This window comes from Corvus cornix, chromosome 12 (genome assembly GCF_000738735.6).
Source record: "Corvus cornix cornix isolate S_Up_H32 chromosome 12, ASM73873v5, whole genome shotgun sequence".
In the NCBI taxonomy this organism is placed as follows: Eukaryota; Metazoa; Chordata; class Aves; order Passeriformes; family Corvidae; genus Corvus; species Corvus cornix.
Window position 1 is genome coordinate 9384355 of NC_046342.1, and position 24584 is coordinate 9408938.

Below are 24584 nucleotides of genomic sequence, written 5' to 3' on the forward strand. Positions count from 1 at the left end.
ACATGTGGGCAGTGGCTCCAGGCAGCACAACACTGCAGCTTGGTCCATAATCAGGGCTTGAGAGAGGCTTTGGGCTAAAGCACAAGGAGCCCCAAGAGCACATGAGGCAGGGGCAGCCACGCTGCAGCCTGGAGACAAGGGCGTCATGCCCTGGAAAGCAGAACTCCTCCTTTGGGGAAATAAGGCAGTTTCTGCACAGTGCTGCTAATGATGGCACTGTGGATTGAGTCTGGCTGGATGTAAAGGATGGACCAGAGCAGGACCTGAGAAGGGTCCTGCTGCAGGGAAAGTCACAGGACTTGTAACCACATGTTTCTTCCTCCAGGCTGCAGAGGCGAAGGGAGATCCCTGCCCAGCATAAATCCACGCACAATGGAGTCATTCTGGTTTACACCAAGGACTACCAGCACATGGGGCTGCTTGCCAATCCCTCCCACCATGACCAGCTCTGCCATGCAGGAGGACAGTGGCTTTCAAAGTTGCTGCTGTCCAAGGGTGGGCCAAGGATCCCTCTCCCTTCACAGAGGGGCCTCCAAGCACTGAAGGCCAGGAAACACGACAACAGCTTCAAACCCGCCGCTGGCTCCCCACTGGAGGCACAGGCACCTCAAGCAGCCAGCATCACCTCCAACTTCACTTTTTGATTAATGTTCTTCGAAACTTTCCTTGGCTCCCTGCGCTCCCACTTTCTGTCACCCTTCTCATTACAGATGTATCTTTGCATCGAGGAAAGCGGGAGGAAAAATTGTTCTTTCAGGGTGACAGCTGAGCGAGGGCTATATTATTAAAGGTACCAATCATAGGTGCCGAGCTATCATCGCACGATGAATGCTCTTGTCAGGAGCCCGCGGTGGCCGGGGGGAGAGGGAGGGAGAGAGGTGGTGGGACAGCGGCTCTCGCTTCCCCGCTCCTCTCCTCCCGCCCCCCGCTCTCCCTCTCCTTTAATGTTGGCCACCTCCGCTCGCCTGAACTTGGACCTTCAGCGGCGACAATTTCTCTGGCCTCGACAGCACGATTAATTTCTCCTGCCCTCGGCGGGGCCTCCGAGTGCGGTGGAAGTCCAGCTGGCCTGCTGCTGATAAGATGTACCTTTTGATTTGTTTTGTCTTTGATTGCCTTTTCTGTCACCTACAATGGCTGGCCGCCTGGAGACCTCCACATCGCCTGACTGACGGATCTATTTATCTATAGGCTGCTCCCCAGCTTCTCCTCCCCCTCGCTCCCCTCCTCCCCCAAACCACCACCTTGTACCACTGAAGTCCCAGTCTAATAGAAGCCGTGAAGGCTCATCCACCATAAAATACATCTGCCATCCTCCTTCTCTCCAAGATAAAAGCCTGTCAGTGTTACTTTCCAATTCCAGGCAGCTTGATTAATGGTGAAAAGCCACTGCAAGATCGACTTCTGGTTTTTACAAGCGCTGTCAGCCAGCCCAGGGTTATGCGAAACACACTCATAGAAAACAAAACAAAATGAGAAAAGGTTGGGTGGGGAGGGAGAAGAGGGATGGGAAGGAGGGGGAGAGGGTAACCAAATCATATTAGGCTCAAGACTAAATAAAGTAGGAACCTGGAGCCATCAAATACCTGTCAGTCGGGTGCAGAAATACACTCTGCAGCTCATTGTACCAAGGCAAATTATGGCAATAATAAATCATTGTTGAAGGAAGATTGTTGATAAATTTTTTTTTGGATGGTGGCATTCAATAGGGGTTCTGGGACACCTGCCACTGGGCTTGGAGCGAGAGCCAGAGCAGGTTATTAGCCTGTCACTCAGCCCTCCTCCTCACACCCTGCAGGAATCACAGGCAGTGGGACTAGAACAAAAAGTCTGGAAAGAGAGATATTAAAAAAAAATTAATTAAATAGCTGAAATGCTCCTACAGGAAAAAATAAAAAAAGGGAGGGGGTCAAAAGAATTACAGCCCTCTTTGCAAGGCTCATTTTTGATAAAGAATATTTACAGTGGCCCAGCCTAGTAGTGCTTCAATCACTCCATCTGCCATCAAGAAGCAGCCGTCTCTAGGGCGAGATATGACTCTGATGGAGCAAGGTAATGCCACACACTCTGGAAAAGTCTGGGAAAATATACAGCCCAAAGAAGAAAGTATGGAATATTCCTGAACCACTGAGACTGGGCTTGGATGGCCAGGAGTGGGATTTCTTCAGGCTCAATCCCGTGACAAGCAACACCATGAAGTGTGGAGGTGTGAGTGCTGTGAGGTTGGATCCCAGTTCTCTGCTATATGGGATTATCATCCACATCCAATGAGAACCAAGACCATCCTCAGATAAATTGCTCTCTGCAATATCTCCGCATCTGAGGCAAGTTTCCTATCTGAGTTGATTAATTCCAGCATTTCTTGGGTGATGAGGTTTGACTGGATCATGGGACAAGGTGCACATTGCCTAACAAAATAAACCCATGTCCCTGCTTTCGCCAAGCATGGGCAGGGCTCAGCAACACTTTTTCCTAACTGGAAGGTCAGGATGATCAGCAGACACCACCTTTCCTGTACTAGTGAGAGAGGAGCTGGCAAGGTAGATGTAATTTCCAATGACCTCACACAGATAAACTCATCTGTTCATTTGTAGGATCCTATTTGCCCATCACACTGGACAGAACCTCTGGCCTGGCCAGGGACTCCAGTTTATTTCTATTGCTTGTTGAGATGCCAAGGAGAGGACAGAACGGACTGAAGGAAAAGGCTGATAAACACAGAGCAGACATTGCAAGGGAGGATGGCAAACCTGAGAGGTACAAGGAAGAAGAGAATGGAAAATAAAACATTTTCAACACAGGAGAAGAAAGTGTGAGGAAGTAATGCCTTTTCCTGGTCTTAAAATCAAGAGTCAAACACGGTTAGAAGGGGAAAAGGGATTTTACCTTGGTATTTATTTTAAGGATCCTTAGGTGCACACGTCCAGGTCAAATGCACCGAAATGTACCCTGCCAAAATGGACCCCCAAAAGATCTGGTATAACATTATAGGTTTTACTAATTAGCATATCTATCAAAGATTCCCCAATGAATGAGCCCCCATCCCCAAGGAGCCTTTCCCTGGATGGTTCTATCTTAGTTTACAAAATGTGTTCTGGAGAGGACCTTGGGGTCTGGGGCACACTGATCCCTAGCTACAAAGCTTCTAAAATGTTTAGTCTCTCAGCCTGACAAACAAGTCCAAGAATGTAGGCAAAAAGCACTAGGAATACAGAAGTTGTAAAAAAGGTATAACAGGGGTATAAAAGAAAAGGCAAAAAACCTTCATGGCATCAGAAGAAAGAAAATCTAGAGAATGAGGGAAAAAAAAAAAGAAGAGAGAAAGGCAGAAATATGCTAAGAAAGAGAAGAGAAAGCACAACCAGAGGGGAGGAATAAATCCTCTGTGTAGCAGATGCAATCCCAGAGAAAGCAAGAGGAGAAGCACAAGTGAGATGGGATGTTTGAAAGAAGGTTGTACCTCACAGGAGAAGGGAAAGAGAACAGAAGAGTAGAAAGGTGAAATGGGAAAAGCAAGAGAAAGAAAGACCCCCCTGGAAAATGCAGCAGGCTCTCTGGCAGGAAGCTAATGCCACTAAAAAAAACAGAGGAAAAAAGAAACCAAAACCAAACCAAACAAAAAAAAATGTTGAGTAGAGAAGCAAATCCACCAAAACCCCAGGCAGAGGTTTTACCTCAAGTTATGAATCAAATAATGTATTCAATTCGTATTAGAGGCATCTCCGTGGCCACATGCTTTCCAAATGTATGCGCATGGGGGGACCTCAAATCCTGCACCCCGTTTATCACACTGTTTGCTCAAAACGCTCAGTTCCCCTCTGTTATCTCACCAGCCAAAAGCTGTCACAATTCACTCCCCCCAGAGCTTCTCTCCGCACGTCTGCGGCATCAGTCCCACGTCACCCGGCCCGTGAACTGCCGGGTGTGGGGACACGGGGCTGTCGCTGCGGGGGACAGGCTCGCTACCCCAGCCAGGGCACAGGAACCCGGGGACAATGTCCCCATTGTCCGAGAGCTCCTTGATCTCCCCGGGGCACAGAGCGGTGACAGGCGAGCCGCCAGGGCTCCGGGCCCGGCCCCGGCCGATGTGAGCGACGGCAAACGAGGGGTGACAGAAGGGACCGGCGCGGGGGCACGGCGGGGACGGGGGGAAGCAGCCGCCAGGCCGGCGAGCGGCGGCGGGCAGGGCCAGCACAGCGAGCGCTCGGCACCCGCAGGAAGGCACCGCAGGCTCCCTTTGGAGGGCAGGCACAGGACAATTTTCCATCCGGGTGAAGTTAATGACTTCCACACTTCAGCACTTCTCATCAGCCAGTCCGGCAAGTGGACACGTCCAAAGGCTGCAGAGATCCCAGGGACACGCGGGCTCCTGTCCCCACTCCTGCCCTACTCGTACCCAGCCACGGGTCTGCACCCAGGCTCGTCCCGGTGCCCGGAGCTCTGCCTTGGCATCGTCCCCACGGCTCACGCTCCTGCCTGTCTGTGCTCTACAGGCACCACCCGCACCCAGGCTTCTAAAACTTCCTAGACCCAGCATAGCCAGGACTTTTGCACTGTGCTGAGTCCCTGGATCAGCCGGAGGACACCCATCCCCACCTTTCACAACAGCAGGATCGGGAACAGGGGGTGTCAGAAACAGGGAAGGCTCAAATTTAAAAAAAAAAAAAAAAAAAAGAAATTAGAAACACATGGTAACATGTATAAAAATATATTCATTTTTGAGGTGATAATGTTACTTCTGAACTCCACTGCTTGAAAAAAAAAAAAGCTTCCTCTAAAATGAATAAGTACTTCAATTTATTAAATGTTAAAACAGGTAACTATAACTCCCATTTATAGCTGGCCAACTTTACTGTCAGTCCTTAACACTGTACTCTGTTAACTACATTAAAAAGTATCTATATTGAAATCTCACTTTGTTTTTTCCCCCAGCTAGTTCTTCAAAACAGAGGTTTTTATGTATCTGCATTATTATGACTGGATGTAAGTTCTACTTCAGAGCCACAAGACATAACCTTCTTTTCCATATACACATTAGCAATATTGATGCCTTTTATTTTCAATATCTTATCCTCTCCTATTTTAGGAATAAAAGTATTCATTTTCTCTGTCAGTGCAAGAATCTTTGCATGAGATGCAATTTCATTGCAAAATACGTAGGCTATATTTTGACTATGACACAGTAAAAGAAATAACAAGTATTCCAGAAATATGACTATTTTCCATATATTATCTAATTGCACCAAACACCATTTTTCATCATTAGACAAGCAGTCAAAGTTTAGCTCAAACCTACAGGAAATATTTCACTTTTCCTAAGAAACCCAGGGGTTTTCCTCCAGTCACAAGATTTTCTCCACTCAGTAGTTGACTTCATTAAAAAAAAAAAAAAAATTGTAAAATTCAGCACCTTTGTCTGTGATAATCTCTTTGCTCTGCAGGGCTTGAATGTCATGAGCATTCAAACCTGGCAGACTGTTGCTTACTAAACCAGACCATAGGAGCAAGATGAGTGTGAGCTTTGAACCTGGCTCAGAGCCCGTCCCACATCACTCTGTATTCACACAGTGATCCTCATGTGCATGTGGTGAGAAAGGCACAGGGATCTGCGGTGCCATCACACCTTTTCCCTCCCAGGAAGCACAACTCTGTGCCAGCCTGATGCAGAGCAGTGGCTCAGCAGCATCACTGCCACCACAGCCCGGCTGCCTCGGAAGCAGACAGAGATGGATGGCCAGGACCGCCTGATCAATAGACATTTTGTCCAAGCCTTTATCACAAACAATAGGAGCTGCAACAATCCAAAATATATTTAGGTAAATACTGGGAACTGGCAAGCCAAATGCTGCCACAGGGGCCAAAGACAATTCCCCAGCACCAGCTTTGCTGGGTCCCAAGTGGGGACTGTCAGGATCCTCAGCCCTGCTTCAGCCTGTCCGTTCCTTTATCATCCCCAACACTCTCCAGGTCTGAGAGCTGTGTGTGGTTTTCCAGACCAGTGACCGCAGGAGTGATGAGTTCAAACTCAGTATTAATGTAAAGAACTATTTCAGCAGCTTTATTGAATGGCTCCAGCCCCTCTGGACATCTGTATTGTACAACTTGGATACAGGTGATAGGCACCTAAGATTACAGAGACTGATAACTACATATTCCTAAAGGGTCCTGTCCCTCTGGATAGATTTTTTTAGAGGATGAATTTGCTTTGTCCAATCCAGAAGGCAAGATCTTGCCAGGACTATCCACACACATCATCACTTGCCTTCAGAAACCCCAGCCACCTTCCCTCACACACAGCAGGGTAACGCCACCCCACCTGTGCTGGGACAGGAGGAAAACACTCATCAAATGGCATTTAAAGAGCAACAGAACACACACATAGGAACAAGTGAGAAAATCAAAAAATTACATCCAGGAATTGCTAAGCCTTTTAGACAGAAATGGAGCAAAATAGTTTCACATGGTCAAGTGCTCTCGGTATTGCTGTAAGACGAGAACAAATTGTGTGAAGCTCATCTCACACCCTTTGAAATGTCACATTGGACAAGGTCACAAAGCTCCTGTGCCCCATCTGATTTGGCAGCCAAGGGCATGAGGCTCTCGTGCCTTCCAGCAGACAGATGTCTGTGCACAAAGCTCTGATGCACAGGAAAGAAAGGCCATCTCTGACCTCTGCTGCCCACCTCTCTGGGCATTCATCCTGCTCCTCAAACCCCTTGGCTTGTGCTACCCCTGCCAGAAGTAGCTGGCAAGAGCCACATCATGCTCCTGCCAGAGGATTTACAAGAGAAAGGCAAAGCTGCACTTTATGGCTGCAGTAATGGCTCTGCAGGGTAATGGAACAAAACAGTGTCTATCCAGATGGCACAGGTACCTGCTGAGGGGGCTCCAGGGTGGGGAACAGAGTGCTCCTCAACGTGTTTGCATTTGCAACAGCACATTATTATGGGAAATGTGAGGTTTGGACAGTCTAAGGGTCACTTCCACAGAAGGACTGAAGCTCTGAGATGAGAAATACCTGCTTTGTGCAAGAACCTCCCAGCACAGATCCACCTGTGGAATACAAGAAAATAGGATGGAGAATTTTGCTCAGGTCTTTCAAGTTGTGGGCTGGAGCCTGGGCTAAATAAAGATCCTTTTTCCTGACAATCGGAGGGTGCTGTTTTGTTATGCTCACACAAACTTCCCTGAGTGACAGCAGTGTAACAGCCTTCAGGCAACTTCATGATGTCTCCAATAACACCTTATAGAACCCCAATAGCATCAATCCGTCACCTCTGCTTAGGTAAAAGATTTAGATTTGAGCCGATTTTATAGCTATTATGTTTAACAACCAAAACCATAGAGAAATGGTTTTGTCTACTCTTACAGTAAAGGTAAAGTGTTAAACTTGATGAATTGCAGGCACTCAAAGCTCTGATCATCGTTTAATGGATTATGCATAAAAGAAACACTCTCTGGAGAAGCAGAGATATTCTACAAGGGTGAAGTAGGATCAAGACCGTGATGTATCAGCAATTCTGCACGAACAAAAGAAAACATGACCATGATGGCACATGGACCACTCGATTCTCTGACCCCCATTCTCCCACAGTTGTGAGGTCACTGCTCACACGCTGATTTTGGGGTCAAGGACAGAATTAAGTGTATTATTTCATTAATTAACTGTTCACAGTTACGCTTTAAAGACACCTACTTTATATACATACATCTGTGCAGTTTGGATCTGCATCTCAGTCGCTACAGAGTTAACACTTCTGCCTGGTGCTTTAAGAAGAGGCAATATCAGTGGAAGAGGCAAGTAAAGAGATGGCAGACACTTTTTTGAGCCAGGACTCTGGTAATGATCAGGAATGGGGACAGGTCCTGACATGCTCCACAGCTTTTTTTTTTTTTTTTTTAAAAAGGTGGGAGGTTTTTTTACAGAGTGTACAATTTTTGGAGCCAAAAACCTCCATGATATTGTAATTAGAATTGGTACCCACAAAATGGGAGCTCACATGCAAAGGAAACAACTCCTGCAACACAAGTAACAGATGAGAACCCACTTCATAAAAATGGAAACCCTTCCAGTCTATTTGCTCTGCAACTAGAACTCTTCTCTTTTCACGTGTGATATCCTTGTCACCATCCCAGTTTAATGGATCATGAGAGCTTCCAGCTATCCACTACAAAAAGGTGGATACCTGTGTTTAAACCTAAATAAAAATGACTTTGATGTACCTCAGTTGCAGAAAGTAGTGTCAGACTCCCTGGCTTGTGCTACTGTGTTCCATCACTAAATTAGGTAAGTCTTATCCCAAATGTTGGCTTGTTTCCACCAGCCTGCACTGCTTAAGAAATAGGAAGCACTGAGATAAGAGGCAGCTCTTTTCTACCTACTTAAGGAAATTAACATGTCCCCCCAATAAATCTCTCCTCCTTTCAAGAGTCACTCAAAGCGAGGCGGATAGGTTAAAAAATGCTCTTCTAATAACTTAAAAATCAACAGTTCAAGCTTTATCCTCAAACATCCAAGATAAAAGTGCTTAGAAAAGGAATTATTTTAACAAACACACTTTCCTATCTTACAAGTTTCTACATCAGCAGAACACAAAGAAAACTTTGTACAGTGCAAAGGAAACAAGAGGTCAGGCTGGGATGCCAAGGTTAAACAAATCATTGATTTCTATAGCACACAGGTATTCTGGGCTTGTCTGGCAGGGGAGATCCAGCAGGCAGCTGCCCCTCTGCATTTTAAGCACCATGCCCAGCCACACAACACACTCACAATTTGTTGTCAGCAGTCTTCAAAATCCTGGAGCTCAAAAGCATTTTCAGATAGTGATTTAGGTATAGGCACATCATAGCACCACATCCCAGCTTCACAAGGGTACATCCCCTCACTGCCTTGGCTCCTGCACTGGTGCTTCCCACAATTCCTTGACGGCCTCTCACCACACTCCCACCAGTTACTCTCTGCAGCTGAGCTCTGCAATCCCAAATCATTCTGTAAGTGACCACATTTGTGGTCACAGGGAGCCCTTGCTCTACCTCCATTAGGCATAGCTCTGCAGCCCTAGGGAATCCAGCAGCAACAATTTCACGTTCTTGCATAGCCAAAAGATAAAGCTATTTAAACAAAAATAAAAGTCACACTTGTATAGTGAAGTTAATCAGGCAAAATGTTCTGCTCACTGTACCCTGTTCCCATATGTCTGGACCTGCATTTTTCTTTTGTAAATCTTCATACCACAGGTATAAAGATGAGACACATCAGAGATGTAAGACCATCAGAGAGCTTCAGACACGCTGGAGATTAAAGTGGATAATACTCATCTGAGATTTCAGATAGCTAATATTCCCCAGCAGTGCTCACACCATTTTTGGAACCATCCACTGTAGCCTTAATATCTAAGAAGGGGAATCTGGGATTTTATATATGTGCCATGTATCCTGATTTTCTTCAAAGCAATATAAAAATATCTTGAAACAGCTTCTTAAAAATATGTATCCTAGCTGTTCTATTTGTTCCCTCTGTTTTAAGCTCCCAGGTATTCCTATTTCTGAAAAATTGGCCTGGTCTTCTTGTTCCCCAGCAAGAAATATCTCTGACCTTGACGGCCCCCTCTGCGATGACAAAGTGTATCATGTTTGTGCTTGTTCAGTCTCCGGCCCCTGTGATACAGCTGCCAAAGGAGGTGCCAAGTGTCACGGTATTTCCTTTCTGCCAAGTGCTGCCAGCTTGGCTGGAACCACGCTGGCAATGGCCAGAGGATTGCTAGAACCTGGCCCACAGAAGAGTTTCAATTTTAGCAGATCCATCCAGGAGCATATTATAAACCAGCAGCTTAAAGTCTAGCTGACTAATTAGGTCCCTAGCTTAGAATATTGTTTCTGGTTTTAAATGCTTCTTTTTTGTCTTCTCTCCAATTCCATAGACTGTCTCACTCTAGGCTTAAGTGGCAGACGAAGATGCTCCAACAGCAACTGCCCCTTGACTCCCAGCATGCTTGAAATATATTAGAAAATATTATAAATATTATAAACGCTCTAAAAGATTATTTTCAGCCTTTCAGCTTAAAACAACATCAATCTTGGCCCCAGCTCTAGGAAACACAAATAAATGTTGGCAAACTCTGCTCCGTACTTTTTACACTGTACGACGCCCATCGGCATCGCAGCGAAGGCAAAGAAAGGACACACATTTGGAAGAGCTTTGATCCGCCTTTCCCTGGTCCCGAGTGCCGTGCTTGACTCACAGGGTAACATTGCCACCCGGCGGGCAGAGGCTCCCGGGCCGGGCTCGGAGCTTCGGGAGGCTCGGAGGAGCCGAGGAGCCGCTCCGGAGCCCCCGGCGCTGTTCCAGCAGCCGCACGCCCGTCCCTGCCGCGGCTCAATCCCCACCTTTGGGGGCAGGAGGCCGCCGAAAGCTGCGGGATCGTGGCGGAAGCCTGGCGGAGGAGCGGCGGGGAAGGGGAGCTGAGGGACAGCCAAGGCGCACACCGGGTACAGCAGAGGTGTCCTGGTGTCAGTCCCTGCCCAGAGCCCCCTTGTCCTCTGGCGGAAACACCGTGCAGCATGCACGGAGCTGCAGGGAGGCACCCGGGCTGCGGGAAGCGCTGGAGCGCGCAGCCGGCACTCGGCAACACCTCGGCAGCAGGCCTGGGATCCAGGCTGCGGGGGCTGGCCGAGGACCCGGCAGTGTCACACCGCATCCGTGAGCAAACAGCGCACAGGAACCTCGGGGACTCCCCACAGCAGTGGGAAAACTGAGGGCCACCTAGAGCTTGTTATTCCTTGCGAGAGGACAGTCAGGGAAAGCAGTTACTGGGCCACTCCTCTTCCTCCTTTACCAAAAGCTGGCGGCGAAACCTGTTCCACAAATCAGTCTGCTTACAGTATGGGACAGGGTTATCCCCAAAAGAAATCAAGGGAGCACAGTCATGAAACGTTTAGAGTAAAGCAACAACCTTTACAGTTGAAGCCAAAAGGAATTAATTTATTTTTAAATATAAAAATCCAACAACAAAATGTTTCAGAGATTAGGAAAAAAAGTCCATTTGTTTGCCATCTCAAAATTATATGGAAATAGGCCCTAGGAGTAAGTGAACTAGAATGAACCAGACGATTTTCAAGGCTTTATGAATAATGACAAAAGGGACAAAATTATAATACCCAGCACTTAAATGCTACAGAAGCTTTCACATGAAACCTGCAGAAGAAAAGGCTATGCCAAGAATTTTGCACGAACACCACCAGCAGAAAGATGATGTCAGATGTTGCCCTGGTGTTGGTCTCTCACCCAGCTCTCTTGCATATAACTCCTCATATCTAGTGCCTTCAATTATTTCTGTGATCGTATGTCTGATGACAATATTCCTACAGCAACCACAGTCATCAGTGCAAGTTTCCTGGTGAAAAATAAAACAGCAAGGAAGAAATCAGGCTGCTCTTTAGAATGACTTCATACACGACCGAAAGTGTGGCTGAACTTCCTGCATCCAGTACTATACAGTATTTTAAGTAAATTTGCTTTCAGGTACTGGGCTATTTCTATTCAGGAGGAAGGCAAAATTTTCCCTTACTCTAAGTTTAAAAACTCAGAGGACAAAAACAGTATCGGGAATATCATCAGCTTTGAGTTTTGCTGTTCCAATTATCGTGCTACAAAAAGACTGGCACTGTATCGCTCATGAAAACAGTTTTTGCTAAATTGATGCATCACTACCCCACTCACTATTTACTTGTGCAGTGCCATTAGAATTGCAACTCAAAAAAGAAAAGCTTAGGGGAATGGTCAAGGTTCAGTTATTTTGGGAACCCACTACTGAGAGACCTTGAAGCAAATACAGTTTGTCTTGATTTCACGCTGATGCTCTGATGAGGTGTTTTGAGGGTATCACTTTCTCAGTCTCACAGGTGGGTAAGGTTATTCTACAAGTGTTAGAACTGTAACAGTATCCAAGCACCAAAAGCCAAGCACTAGCTCCAAAGATGTACTTTATTTAATTATAAAGCAGATTTTTTAGGCATTATTTCTTTTTGTGAACATCCACTGTATGGCTAGCAGATCCTGCTTTGAGGACAGAGCTTTTTGATAACAAAGATTTACCACTAGACAACAAAAATACAAATGCACAGAACAAGTGCTGCTTAGACACCAAAGAGCAAATGGTCTAAACTGCAACCAGTTCAAACAAATGATATGACCAAAAATACAAGTACAGCTCCAGCCCAGCCAGAGCTGCATGCACAGAAGTGGACTCTTTTGTATCAAAACAAAGTTCGCATTGGGCTTCCTGGAAAAACAACCCAAAAAAATCCCCGAAGCAGAACCGTATCAGAACCCTTTCCCTCTCCTTTTAATGCCACTTTTTAACTGTCCCCATTTCATATCACAGTTGTGCTGTGGTGCACTAGTACTTTATGAAAAACACAAAAATGATTGAAGGTAGTGTGACATCATACTGAATGGCTGACAGCAATCATTTCATGGATACTTCATCCCAGTTCTTTTATTCCGTTTCCAATCGTGATCCTCACCCCAGGTGTTTGACTTTCATTGATAGGTGCATCTCATTCCACATTTGCAGATTTCCCACGTGTTTGGTATCTGAGCTCAGGGTATTAACAAGGGCTTCTGGATGTCATCTGTGCTCCCTGGGTGTGTAACAGTCCCACCACGCCAGCAGGAACAGTGACTCACATACTGTCTGCCCAACATGCAAAAATGCACAGAAGGCATATTTGAGGCAGTGTAAAGGAAAGTTCCAGCATTAAAACTCCTCGTTCTGGTTTCCATGTTGTCCAATACTGATTAAGGAAAAGTGTATTTACAAACTTGTACACAAATATTTGCATTTGGTCCTAGGCACCTAATTAGTACTGACAACCTAAATTAAAATGGAAAATTAAGTTTTATTCTGGGTCCATTACAGCCTTAACTGTAACCTCTCCAATTTGAAGGTGTGATCTTCAAAAAAGGAATCCCAATACCTTCTGAAAGAGTATTTTCCTATGTGCCACTCAAATCTGTGAGATTATAGGATGGAAAAGTCTTCTACATAAGCCCCTTAGTGGAGTTATCTGACAAGGGTCTCGTATCTAGATCTAGAGGAACAGACAAGTAACATCCATTCTTCCCACTCTTTTGTGGTAATGAGACTCAAAATTCACTAGATATGAGTAATCAGATAACATCCTGATTGCTATGAGACCAGAATTCATTATCAAGGAGGGAAACTTTGCCCTAGCAAAGAGCACAAGCAGATTTGCATCTAAGCAGCCACCACACTCATTCCTTTCAGCCAGTATTACAACTAGAAGTACAGCCACCAATGGCAATAAAAACTAATTAGAAGGTTTTACAAAGTCAGTTTAACCAAGTTTCAAAGTAGCAACTCTTAGGCACAGGTTTGGCAGAATCTAGATTTACCTGAGTTTTCTGCTTGTGGAGGAGAGGTGGTGGGAAAGGACACACTCTTTTCTTACATAGAAACCTGACAACAGTCTCAAGCCAATACTTAACATCTGACAAAGTCTAGTGCAGTAATTACAAGACAACGCATTTAGAATTAATCATTTAGTAAAAAGAAACAACTGCCTTTCAAATCTGCCATACTGAAAAAAAAACCCAAACACATGAACCACTGTTTGTGCTTACAACTGTAATTATGGAACTTGAGCATCAGATGGAGAGATTTTTCTCACCATTACTGCAAAGGAGCTGCAAAACGAGTTAAATGGAAAAAAATCCCTTGCAAATATTTATTTAACAAACATTACTTAAAACCTGTAAAGGCTTCCGGTTACTAAATGTGAAAGGGGCCCAAAAAATTTTCAGGAGTCATTGAATTAAATCCAAGTCAAAAAGCTGACTCTCCTAACACATAATTAAAAAACAATTTTCTTAAAAAAATTTTTTTGCACATCTTCCTCATCAATTTATAAAATGCAAACAGTATGCTAGAAAAGTTTGAACGTAAGGGAATGTACTTTGGAAACATTATTAAAATATGTGTTTCTATAGAATGACACTATCAAGTTTATGATACTTCTTTTCACCTGACTGGCTACACTTTGAGAATGTCCCTCCTCTCTTTCCTGGGTCCATGAGAAGCTAGGGTTAGAAAAGAAGAGCTCCCATACTGCCAACTTCACTCTGTTCCTTTACAAAAATTTCGAAGTACTGATAAATGATGGTGACAGCGAGCAGAATTCCAGTTCCAGAGCCAATTGCCCCAAGGAAGTCTGCCAGCACAGAGAGGGCACCGATACAGAGCCCACCAAAGGCAGCAGCCGTAGGGATGTACCTGTAAAACATGAAAAGAGAACAGAAAAGGGGCATTACAGTTTGCTCAGGATAGTGACAAAAAAAGTCAGTGGCAGAATACTCTCTTCTCATGTAAGGAACACACAATAAATGCCAGTACACTGGGCAAGGAAATAAAAAGCTCAACCTGACTGGAGGAGAAAAAAATGCTACACTAAGAGGAGAAGGTATTACAGTCCACCATGCAATTATGAGCAAATATTAAACTTATGGCTACTGGCTCATCAAGTCACCTGTAGATGACTGAAATCCAAAGTTTCAATAACATTTCTATAACACAAAGGTCCTATCCTGAAATCTGAAAACCTAGAGACATCAACCCCTGCCTACTTCTGCACCTAGGAGATTTAAGTAAGTATTTGTTTTAGAAGCAAAGTCTGCATGAAAACAGTACTCAAGACACAAAAAATTACAGTAAGAAAATACTTCTGGGTCAGTTTGAAGTAGTAAAGTACACTGAAATGCTCATTATTAGCTACCTTGAGAAGAGTATATAAATGAAAAAATGTAATAGGAAAACAGAAGGTCCAGAATTTAAGGCAAATTCTTTAAATGCAAGGCAAAAATAAGCTGTACTGTACAAATCTTCCACTAATGAGGTAATGTTCTATGTCTCGTGCGTGTAACATCAAAGCTGAAAGAATATCAGGATCTAGATATCAGGATCCTAGTGTTCTAGGATCTAGAAAATTGAAGTCAAAGCAAACTTTGCCATGTATTTGCCCACAACACTTTGCATGAACAGCCAGTGAACGTGTAGCTCACCTGTTGAGTTCATGTACCATTGAAGTTTCTCTGTGCCCTCGCATTACCATTTGCTGTTCTTTCAATTGCTTGGCAACCTGTACAGAATCAAGGAATGGAGCAAGTTTAGTGTCATTTACCAAGGCCATGGAATGCAGTACTGTGGGAAAACAGAAGCAAGACAGTGCAGTAAATGGTGGAGGAGTTGGGCACTTTTTGTATTGTTTTGGTTTTTACATTACTCATCTGAGTTAAAAATATCCAGTATTTTAACTTCAGATAAGTTACAGTCACAGGCACTCTTCTACCTGTCAATTACACAAAGCTTTTTGGATAATTCTAGTCCTACTGAGAAAAGGAAAATTTGGATACTGGTAGGCTCTCATACACATAATTCAATCTGTGTTTTGCCATCTACCCTTCTCCCGATGGGGGTCTAGTAGATGTTGCAGAACCATTCCTTGAAGTGTCCATTCTGTTTCAGTTTCCTGCATTCAGTTGAGTCAACTATTTATTTGTGAGCCACACTAGAAACTACACTTAGAATCCCTTCTTGGAACATTACTCTTAAACTGGATTTCTGCAGTTGCACAGGCCTACAGCAGAGCCCTGCAAACACTTTACTAACAACTGTGGGTAGCAAACTCCAGCAGGAGAACATGAAGGTGCTCATCACTGACTCCATGCACTGAGAAAACACACTTTCACATGATTAAGCTGCCAGTTCTCCACTACACAATGAACATATAAGTAATGATTTATCAACTTTTATTTCTGACCTTTATTTACATGAACTTAAAATAATTTTACTTAGTACCAGGAAAAAGTATTAAAGTGTTAAAAACTGTTTGTTGGTTTACTCTGAAATAAAAACCTGACTGTACATGGCTGTGAGTGCCTCCCTGCATGCCTGACAAGCAGCAAGATGCAAGTCCGAAACAAGAGTGCTCACACTGCTACAGTAACTGTGCAACTATATATTTGTTAAAGAATGGATTAAACCATTCCACATGGCTGCCAAACTTCACTTCCCATCCAAAACCACACAATACAAACATACCACAATGACAGCTATTTTCTGTCTTGTTTTCCAATTCCAATTTCAGGATGATACAGTTCCCGAATATTAAATATCCTGTGGCAAATGGAATTTTTGAGAAGCTAGGCTCAAGTACATTAATGCACTGCACTGTTTTCTCCATTATCTGTGCTCTCAACTTAAAAATAACAACCTCTAGTTAATTTTCTCACAAAGGAAGCTCAGAACTCTCTATGTCAGGAATGGCTGTCTGAGCTTTATCTGCAAGATTTTCAGTGGCAACTGCCTTGCACACAGTGCACCTGTCACACGGAACTGAAAGAGTTTCTACCTCTCCTGTTATCTTTCCTGCTCTCACACTCATCAGATGTTCTGTGTTCTAAATTTCCTAATTCCAATGAAAGCAATTATTTAGGTTTGGTATTTTTTTGAAAAAGCAGTAAAAGAAAACAGAGGAAAAAAATGACCCCCATTCTGTCTCAATCTTTCCCAATAGCAAAAAAGACACAGTCCCTGTTTACACAAACAATGAATATTACCAACAACATTACCAGCAGAACAGCTTTTCCAGAAGGAAGTCAGTCTTATTCTTACAACAACCCATCTGTTTTCATCAAATATGCTTACATAATTTGTCATTTTAAACTTACATCTTTGGCAGAGGAGCCAGAGACTTCAATCCATGTCTTAGAGAAGAAAGCACAGGAGCCCAACATAAATACAATATAAACAACTGCATGTACAGGGTCTTCCAACACTGAAGAAAAGGACTCTGGAGGTGACAGATAATAACAGAGTCCACCAACTGGATAAGCACGAGCAGGGCCTCCAGATGATGTGTCCTGGAAGAAGGAAGCAAGCAGTCAGTCACCAACCCTCTCACTATTTCTTGCCCATTAATCCAAGTCTTAGAAAAGTTTGTATCACCTTTGTGTCACTTTGCATCATTACTACTGCAGCAGCACACACATTTACATTCCTCACAGCAGGTCTAATATGCTACCATTAATTCAAACAAATTACTAATTTAGGAGTTTCAGTGTGCATGACCACTTATCAAAGTGTCCTAAAAATCAGAGACTATCTCTTCAACCCCACATTTCAATGGTGCCCTTGTAAAGATGTATGCAAGATGAGAAGGAATACTCACAGACCAGGTGCCCAGCAGGCTGACCAGTAAGTTGCCACTGAAGCGGGCAGAAAGCATCTGGGAGATGACATACAAGTTTGACACCAGGGCAGACTGGAGAATAATGGGAATGTTGGAAGTGTAGAACAACTTGATAGGGTAGGTGTTGTACTGGCCTCGGTAGCGAGCAGATTTGATAGGAAGATCCACTCTGAAGCCCTGAAAAGTTTTCAAGAGAAAGTCCCCCATTACATCTGAACATGAACCCATACCAGAGATCATAAATTGCAAGGCCTTGAGAGCAACAGAAGAAAGCTGCAATCATTCTGTGCAACTACAAATACTCTGCCCAGAGGGCTCCTCGTGAGAACCCTTCTGCAAAGGGTCTGCAAGCCTGCAGGGCTGTCTAAGCACACACACACAAGAAGGTATGAAAGACTTAGACATCAGAAGAAATCTGAAGCTTCAAGGGGACTGAACAAAGCATCCAGGAACAGAAACATTAAAACTTCCTATATTCTTCAGAAACAAACAGTATGAGATGCACAGGTCTAAAGACTTGAAAGTATTTCCCAGTAAAAAGCAATAGCATTTGGGTTAGACAATATCACATGCACACATACATCTGGAGCATTTTTGTTTGGTTTTTTGTTTCTTTTTTCAGAGACTAAAGTCAATCTCAAGTCTTCTGTGTGACTACAGTAAGTGTGGAAACTGATTAAGAGAAGGCAATGTATAATGAACGTCCAGATGCTGCAGGTACAAAAATGAGTCTTGTGAATATATCACTTCCTGCAGAAGGAAGCAGATTTCAGATCTACTTCCATATAGTTTTACAACCCTCATTATTCCAACTGACCTGGAAATAAATGACAATTGCAAAGACAAAGATGGTGGCAATCAGATTCATGAGGTTGGGAAGATTCTGACGGTAAAAGGCCTCACGAAGAGCTCGGACTTTGTCCGTGCGAGTAGCCAGAAGATGGAACAGAGCAATGATGGCTCCCTCAAATTCCATGCCTTGGAAAGGAGAAGAAAAAACAGGTTAGGTGAGTTGTGAGTATCTCCAAGCTTCAGTGCTTTGTCCCATTAAGCATACTTCTGAACCACAGGATTCAGAATGGGAGTTCTCTGAGTCTTCTGCATCTTGAGCGTGCTCTCAGGCTTTTACACTGTCACCCTTCATACCAGCTATGTTATTGCCAAGATTTTTTTTAAAATCCCCTTGTAGTGGCCTAGAAACTAAATCATAACCCAACATGGGATAGTTTTATTGGTCTCTAGAAACATTGACAAGCACCAAGTTCTTTCTTCCCTCCTCCTGATCAAAAAGCTTACAGGGAAGCATCAGGCTTTCTAGTGTCAGTCATGGTGAGACACAAGTTACTGTTTGAATTACAGCAAATGGCATAACCTCACTTCTGTTTTCTACTGTACAGTGGCAAACAAGATCACCTCCAGTGGAGTTTGGAGAATAAGATCTTTAGGGCAAAGTGTAAAAAAGGCAAGGAGCAGAAAGAAACAGCTAATATTTGGTCAGTAAGTTGGGCAGCAACCATAATACAATGGCAGTCTACCACTGCTGACTTTTAATGAAGGCACTGTAAGAAATTCAAGTTCAGTAAATATCTTGTGAGATACTATAAATTGAGAAAAAAATGTCTTTGTGCTTGCACTTTGCACAGCAGCACTTGCTGCATTAGCAAGAGTCACTCCACAGCCAAGACAGTAGTAACAGCATTTGGCATTAAGAGTGAAAAAAAAAAAAAAAAAAAGTTGCATTTTTGTACAAACTATTGGTAAAGAAAACAGACTGTGCCACATTACCTCGCCCTGTGTTCACTGTGGTGGGACTGAATGCTTTCCACACAATAGTCTCACAGATATTGGTAGCAATGAAGAGAGAGATGCCAGAACCAAGACCATATCCTTTCTGGAGCAGCTCATCCAAGAGCAGAACTATCAAACCAGCAACAAAAAGCTACAGTAAAAAAAGAAATACAGCGTTAGTTCCATGTCTTTTCCATTTTGTTAAAAAAATGTGCATTAAAAGATTAGACTATATATGAAGCAGCAGGTATACTTGGGCCTTTTTTCTCTGCATGTGGGACAGCCTGTCCATAAGGCTGATTTTTTGACCCTTTCAGGGGAAGAGTAAGTAGAGAAGACTAGAAATTACCTGGATTGTGATAAGCAAGCAGATACCAGCACCCATCTCAGATGGGTCTCCATACATTCCAGTCATTACATACACAATAGACTGTCCAATGGTAATGATCATTCCAAACACTACAGAATAAAAAGAAAAAAGTATGTATTTGTCCTGGGTATTTATATCAGTGGGCAATTAGAGAAACAGAAATCACTTCTTTGTAGAGAATCTTGGTTTCAGCTGAGATGGAGTTAATTTTCTTTGAAGTAGCTGGTACAGTGCTGTGGTTTGGGTTTTGCATGAGAATAATGCTGGTAACAGGCTGATGTTTTAGTTGTTGCTCAGAAGTGCTTACCCCAAGTCAAGGACTTCTCAGTGTCCCATGCTCTGCCAGCCAGCAGGTGCACAAGAAGCTGGGAGAGAGGATGGCCAGGACAGCTGGCCCTAAGTGGCCACAGGGATATTCCATACCATGGAATGTCAGGCTCAGCACATAAACTGGGGGGGGTGGCCAGGAGGGGCTGATCACTGCTCAGGAACTGGCTGGACATCGGCCAGCAGGTGGTGAGCACTGTATTGTGCATCGCTTGTTTCCCTGAGGTTTTATTTCTCTCTCTCCTTCTTGTTACAGTTGTTATTGTTATTATTATTTTTTACTTTCTATCAGTTATTGAACTGTTTTTATCTCAACCCACGAGTTTTCCTATTTTTTTTTCTGATTCTCCTCTCCTTCCCACAGGAGGGAGAGTGAGCAAGTGTCCCATGTGACACTGAATTGCCAGATGGGGTTAAACCACAACACTTGGGAAGGAATACGTAACTCAGGGGATGTTTAAGTTCAAGAGCAAGTTAACTCTGCTGTCTGAAATCTGGCACTGGAAATAGAAATACACACAGATAGTTCAGAAACAAACGCACTTAGAAGCAGGTGGGTTTGGTTACCAAAGACTGCTTTAGATACTGAAAACTCTGATGGTGTTAAGATATTACAAGCAATTTATGATTTTTTTCCAGTACACATATCAGTAAGTAGTGTACAGCATCAAATAGCTACAAAACACTCAGTTTTTTCTAGAAGTCATTACCAACTGACCACAGAGACCCCTTACTGATGAGAAAGACCCATGCCTGGAACTGCAAGGTATAAACAGCTACAACCAACATCTTAATCACTATGAAATACTTAGATTAACACTGACCATCACAGTTCAAAAGTTGAGTCTCCACAGTCTCTACATTGCTTCACTTATCTGGGGAGATTACAGCAGCAATGCCAATTGCACTGATACTTTTCCTTTTCACACCTTTTTGAAGCTTAACAGCCAACAAGGCAGAGAGCTGCCAGTAAAAGACTGATGAAATACAAGTATCTGCAGCAGAACACGAACACAGAGCACGACAGAAACCCACAAGTCCAACTCAACCATTCATCCCACGGTAAATTCCCACCTTCCACTGTTAGGGTGAGATACTCTAACCACCAGTGCTTTACATGAGCTGTTACTCACATTTCTGGGCTCCGTTGAAGAGAGCTCTGTCCTTCGGGGTGTCACCAACTTCAATTATCTTAGCACCTGCCAAGAGCTGCATGATGAGCCCTGAAGTGACAATGGGTGAAATGCCCAGCTCCATCAACGTTCCTGCCAGGAAGACACAGGAAGAACAGAGAAGTTCAAAATTAGTTTTTATCAACCTTTACATCACAATGGAGAAGACCTAAAACTCGAAACCTCCATAAATGTAAAAGTTCTCAATAACAACAGAAGCTTGTTAGCAGTCAGTTTGATATGTAGTACTCCTCAGTACCTCAAAAATACTATGTTCATTGAAAAAGACTTGCTGTCAAGAACAGATTTACTCTGCATAAAACAAAGTATGATACAAACTGATAGCCCAAATGATACGGAATGATAAAGTGAATTCAGGAAACTGTCACCATTCTTAATTCATAGCTGCATTAGAAAACCTCCTCAAGAAACAGAAATTTATATAAACTATCATGAATTTTAACCTTCATAACTGCATTGGGAAGCCTCTACAAGAAACTGAAATTTATATAAATTACTATGCATTTCAATATTCTCTGTGACAGAGTCAAAGATGTCACCCAGGAAACCACAGCACTCAAGGAATATGATTTGAAACACAAATCACAAACCTTGAAGATTGCAACAGCAGCAATGCAGGTAACTAAGAACTGTCTCTTCCCTAACCATTTCCCTCAAAAAAAAAAAAGCTCAGTTTTTGTACATATAATAGACTGAACACAGTCAGCCATAAACTCATTTTGTCCAGAAAGTTGTGCCTTTCCCAATGCCACACTAGTTTATGACTTTACGTAATACAGAAAAATTACTTTTCATTCTCTACTTCTGTTTTTTTCTTCATTAAAATGGACTGCAACGAAAGTCCAAAAGTATTTTGATTCAAGGTAAAAAAAAAATGCCCTCCTGAAAGACTGACCATACCTCTGTTTGATGCCAAAATCACTCTCATCCAGTAGAAAGGATCTGCTGAGTCTGATGACATAATGCCAAACAAGGGGATCTGCATTTCCAACCAAGAGATTAAATTAGAGACTTCACAGCATGCTTTAAACATTTCAGCTCTTCCTTAAAAAAGGGAAGGAAACATACCTGGCAGCATACTAAGAAGATGAAGAGTGTGATAGCTGTCCATAGTACCTTTTCCTTAAACTGAATCTAAAGGGAAAAAACACAAACCCAAAAACCAACAACAGATGATAAAGCTGTCAAGATAACAAGACCTAGTCCATCAAGCAAACTTTCATAGTAGCACATTTGATTTTCTTGTGAAGGGACAAAGTACAGAACATCCTAAAGAAAATAACCTACTGTTCATCCCTTTTATCCCACATAAGACCAAGGAACGCTACAAAGCTTCATTCAAAATTTAATCCAAATAAACAAGCTTATGTCAATGCAAAGTAATTCTAGTACTTCCACAGAAATGAGTCTTACATTTTCATGAGAAAGAGCTTATGAGGAGAAAAAAACAATATTAGAGAGCAGCTTATCTCAGCAAATAATCTTAGATTAGATCTTATGAAGCAGAGACTTTCAAGCTGTTGTTATAACTTACTCTAGTTTACACTTCAATCTGAAGTGCCTTCAACATCTCACCCTGCACTGCTGTGACATAACACAACCAAATCTGCACAACTGCATTTATTCTTGTACAGCCACATCTACAGGATGAGATGCACCACGCATGCACTCCATTAAAAACAACTGTGCCTAAAACTGCCATTCTCCCAACAGGGAAGAAACCCCAAAACCCAAAAATGCCAACTCTAAACATTTTATAGCACACAAATACAAACCTAGGAAGAAAATTTTATTAACTTACCTTCCGTTCTGGCTTTTGAATTTCAGGCAAGATAACACAGAAGGGCTTGATTACTTCAAGAAATTTTACTGCACAGAAATAAGTTAAAAGACAAAGTGAACACACAGATACATCAAACACTGGGAAAAGCTCAAGCTGAATTGAATTTGGACATGTACTCTATATAATAAAAGTCCCAGTTTTGGGGAATTTTTGGTTGGTTAGTTGGGGGGAGTGTTTTGTGTTATTAAATTCTTATCTGTTCTAAATACACAGAGATGCAGCTAGCACATTTTAAGTACAGTATGGACTGGGAACAGAATTAAAGAAAGTCAAGTGTTTTCCCATTTCAATGAGAAGGTTGACAGCACCAAAAAAACCTCTGTCATTGCTTTACAGGAGTTTATCAATACCCTTGAGCTTTTACTTCATGGTAGTCTCTCCCCAGCCTGATATATGAGAAAAAAGTGCTGTGGGTATTGTATATATATCACTTTTGGGCTCTACAGTTTAAGAATTCCTACACACTTTTGGGCCATACAGCTTAATAACTCCTACCCACACAATTCAGAAGCATCAATTCAAGTTAGTCTACAGAACACCTCACACCATGATCCCCTTCTAGCCAAAAAGATGCATCCTTAGACCAGAAATCTGTCTTAAAATAAGCATATAATGAAGAGGGGATTTGCAAAGTCACAAGTTCTCCCATAAACAGAGAGCTCTGAAGCTGAAGAAGAGTTAATTCTAAAGGCAAATATAAGGTAGCGCTTGTATTTTGGACTGATTTGAACCAAGAAGAGCACAACAGTGCAGAACTGAAACTACTGGTGCCTTTCCACCTCTTCACGGAAGGCTGCAGCTTCAGCGGCAACTTAGTAACGCTTTAAGAGCAGCCCACAAAGAGATTTCTTAATTTCAAACGATTCTGTCTGAACAGTTACACTGGACCGCGATATTCAATTTAAAGCAAATCAAGGGTGTCTCCAACATCTACACTAATACACCAATCGACTAAGACGCTTTCCAAGCAGCTTGTCCTCGAGGTACGGGATCCTGCAGACTCCCATTGACCGGATCACTCCGGGCTGCAGACAGAGTTTGTAGCTCCCTCTGACAATGTCTCTGGAAGGGTCATCACATCCCGCCCCCCCCCCCCCCCCGCCCCGGTACCGCGCCCGGCACCCTCAGCCTGGCGGGGCCGGGCGGGGCGCCCGGCACGGGGCACACAGCACCGGTTCCTTCGCCGGGATAAGCTGCCACCCCCGGGAACAGCGCTTTCCCGGCCGGAGGGGAGAAGCAAGAACTCAGCAGGGGCTAAATCGGGGGGTTCCCGGTACTCACTGCCCATGGCGGCGCCGGCGGAGCAGCAGCGAGCGGCGGCCGCGAAGGGAGGGACACGTCAGGCTCCGAGCGCGGCCGCCCCCTTCCGCTTCCTGCCACGCGCCGCGTCCGCCGCCGCCGCCGCCGCGCATGCGCCGGGCCCGGGCGGTGCAGCCCTTCGCCTACAACTCCCATTGTGCTCTGCGGTCAGAGCGAACGGTATCCTCCATGGCGCGGATGACGCGACGGCGCGCCGCTTGCTGGGAGTTGTAGTCCTGCGCCCCCCGCCATCTTGGTGCGGTACGGCACTCGCACCTGTGTCAGGTTGTGTCGAGGAACGCGTGTTTTAGCTACCAGAAAGTGTAGCGCTGGTTTAAAATATTTCAGCTGATAAATACATAAATAAACACTTAGAATTTTTTTTTCTGGTTGTATGTTTTTGTATGGGATGTTGTAGGCCTTGCTCTGCAGAAAGAACCTCCTTGCACCTGCCACAAAACACGAGTGTCACGCATCAGATGGCAGAAAGAGTGGC

At 43.7% G+C, this 24584-nt stretch overlaps 1 protein-coding gene across 1 annotated transcript; it reads right to left on the minus strand.

Annotated features, from left to right (window-relative positions):
- Positions 1-11964: 11964 nt before the first annotated feature.
- On the minus strand, positions 11965-24201 carry SEC61A1 (SEC61 translocon subunit alpha 1). Its single transcript, XM_039559066.1, is given in 13 exon segments — positions 11965-14294; positions 15080-15156; positions 16748-16939; positions 17248-17445; positions 18086-18246; positions 19054-19207; positions 19406-19515; positions 20887-21018; positions 21847-21925; positions 22015-22080; positions 22748-22815; positions 24071-24110; positions 24112-24201. Coding segments are annotated over 13 exon segments (1554 nt in total). The 3' UTR covers positions 11965-14107.
- Between the last annotated feature and the right edge of the window lie 383 nt (positions 24202-24584).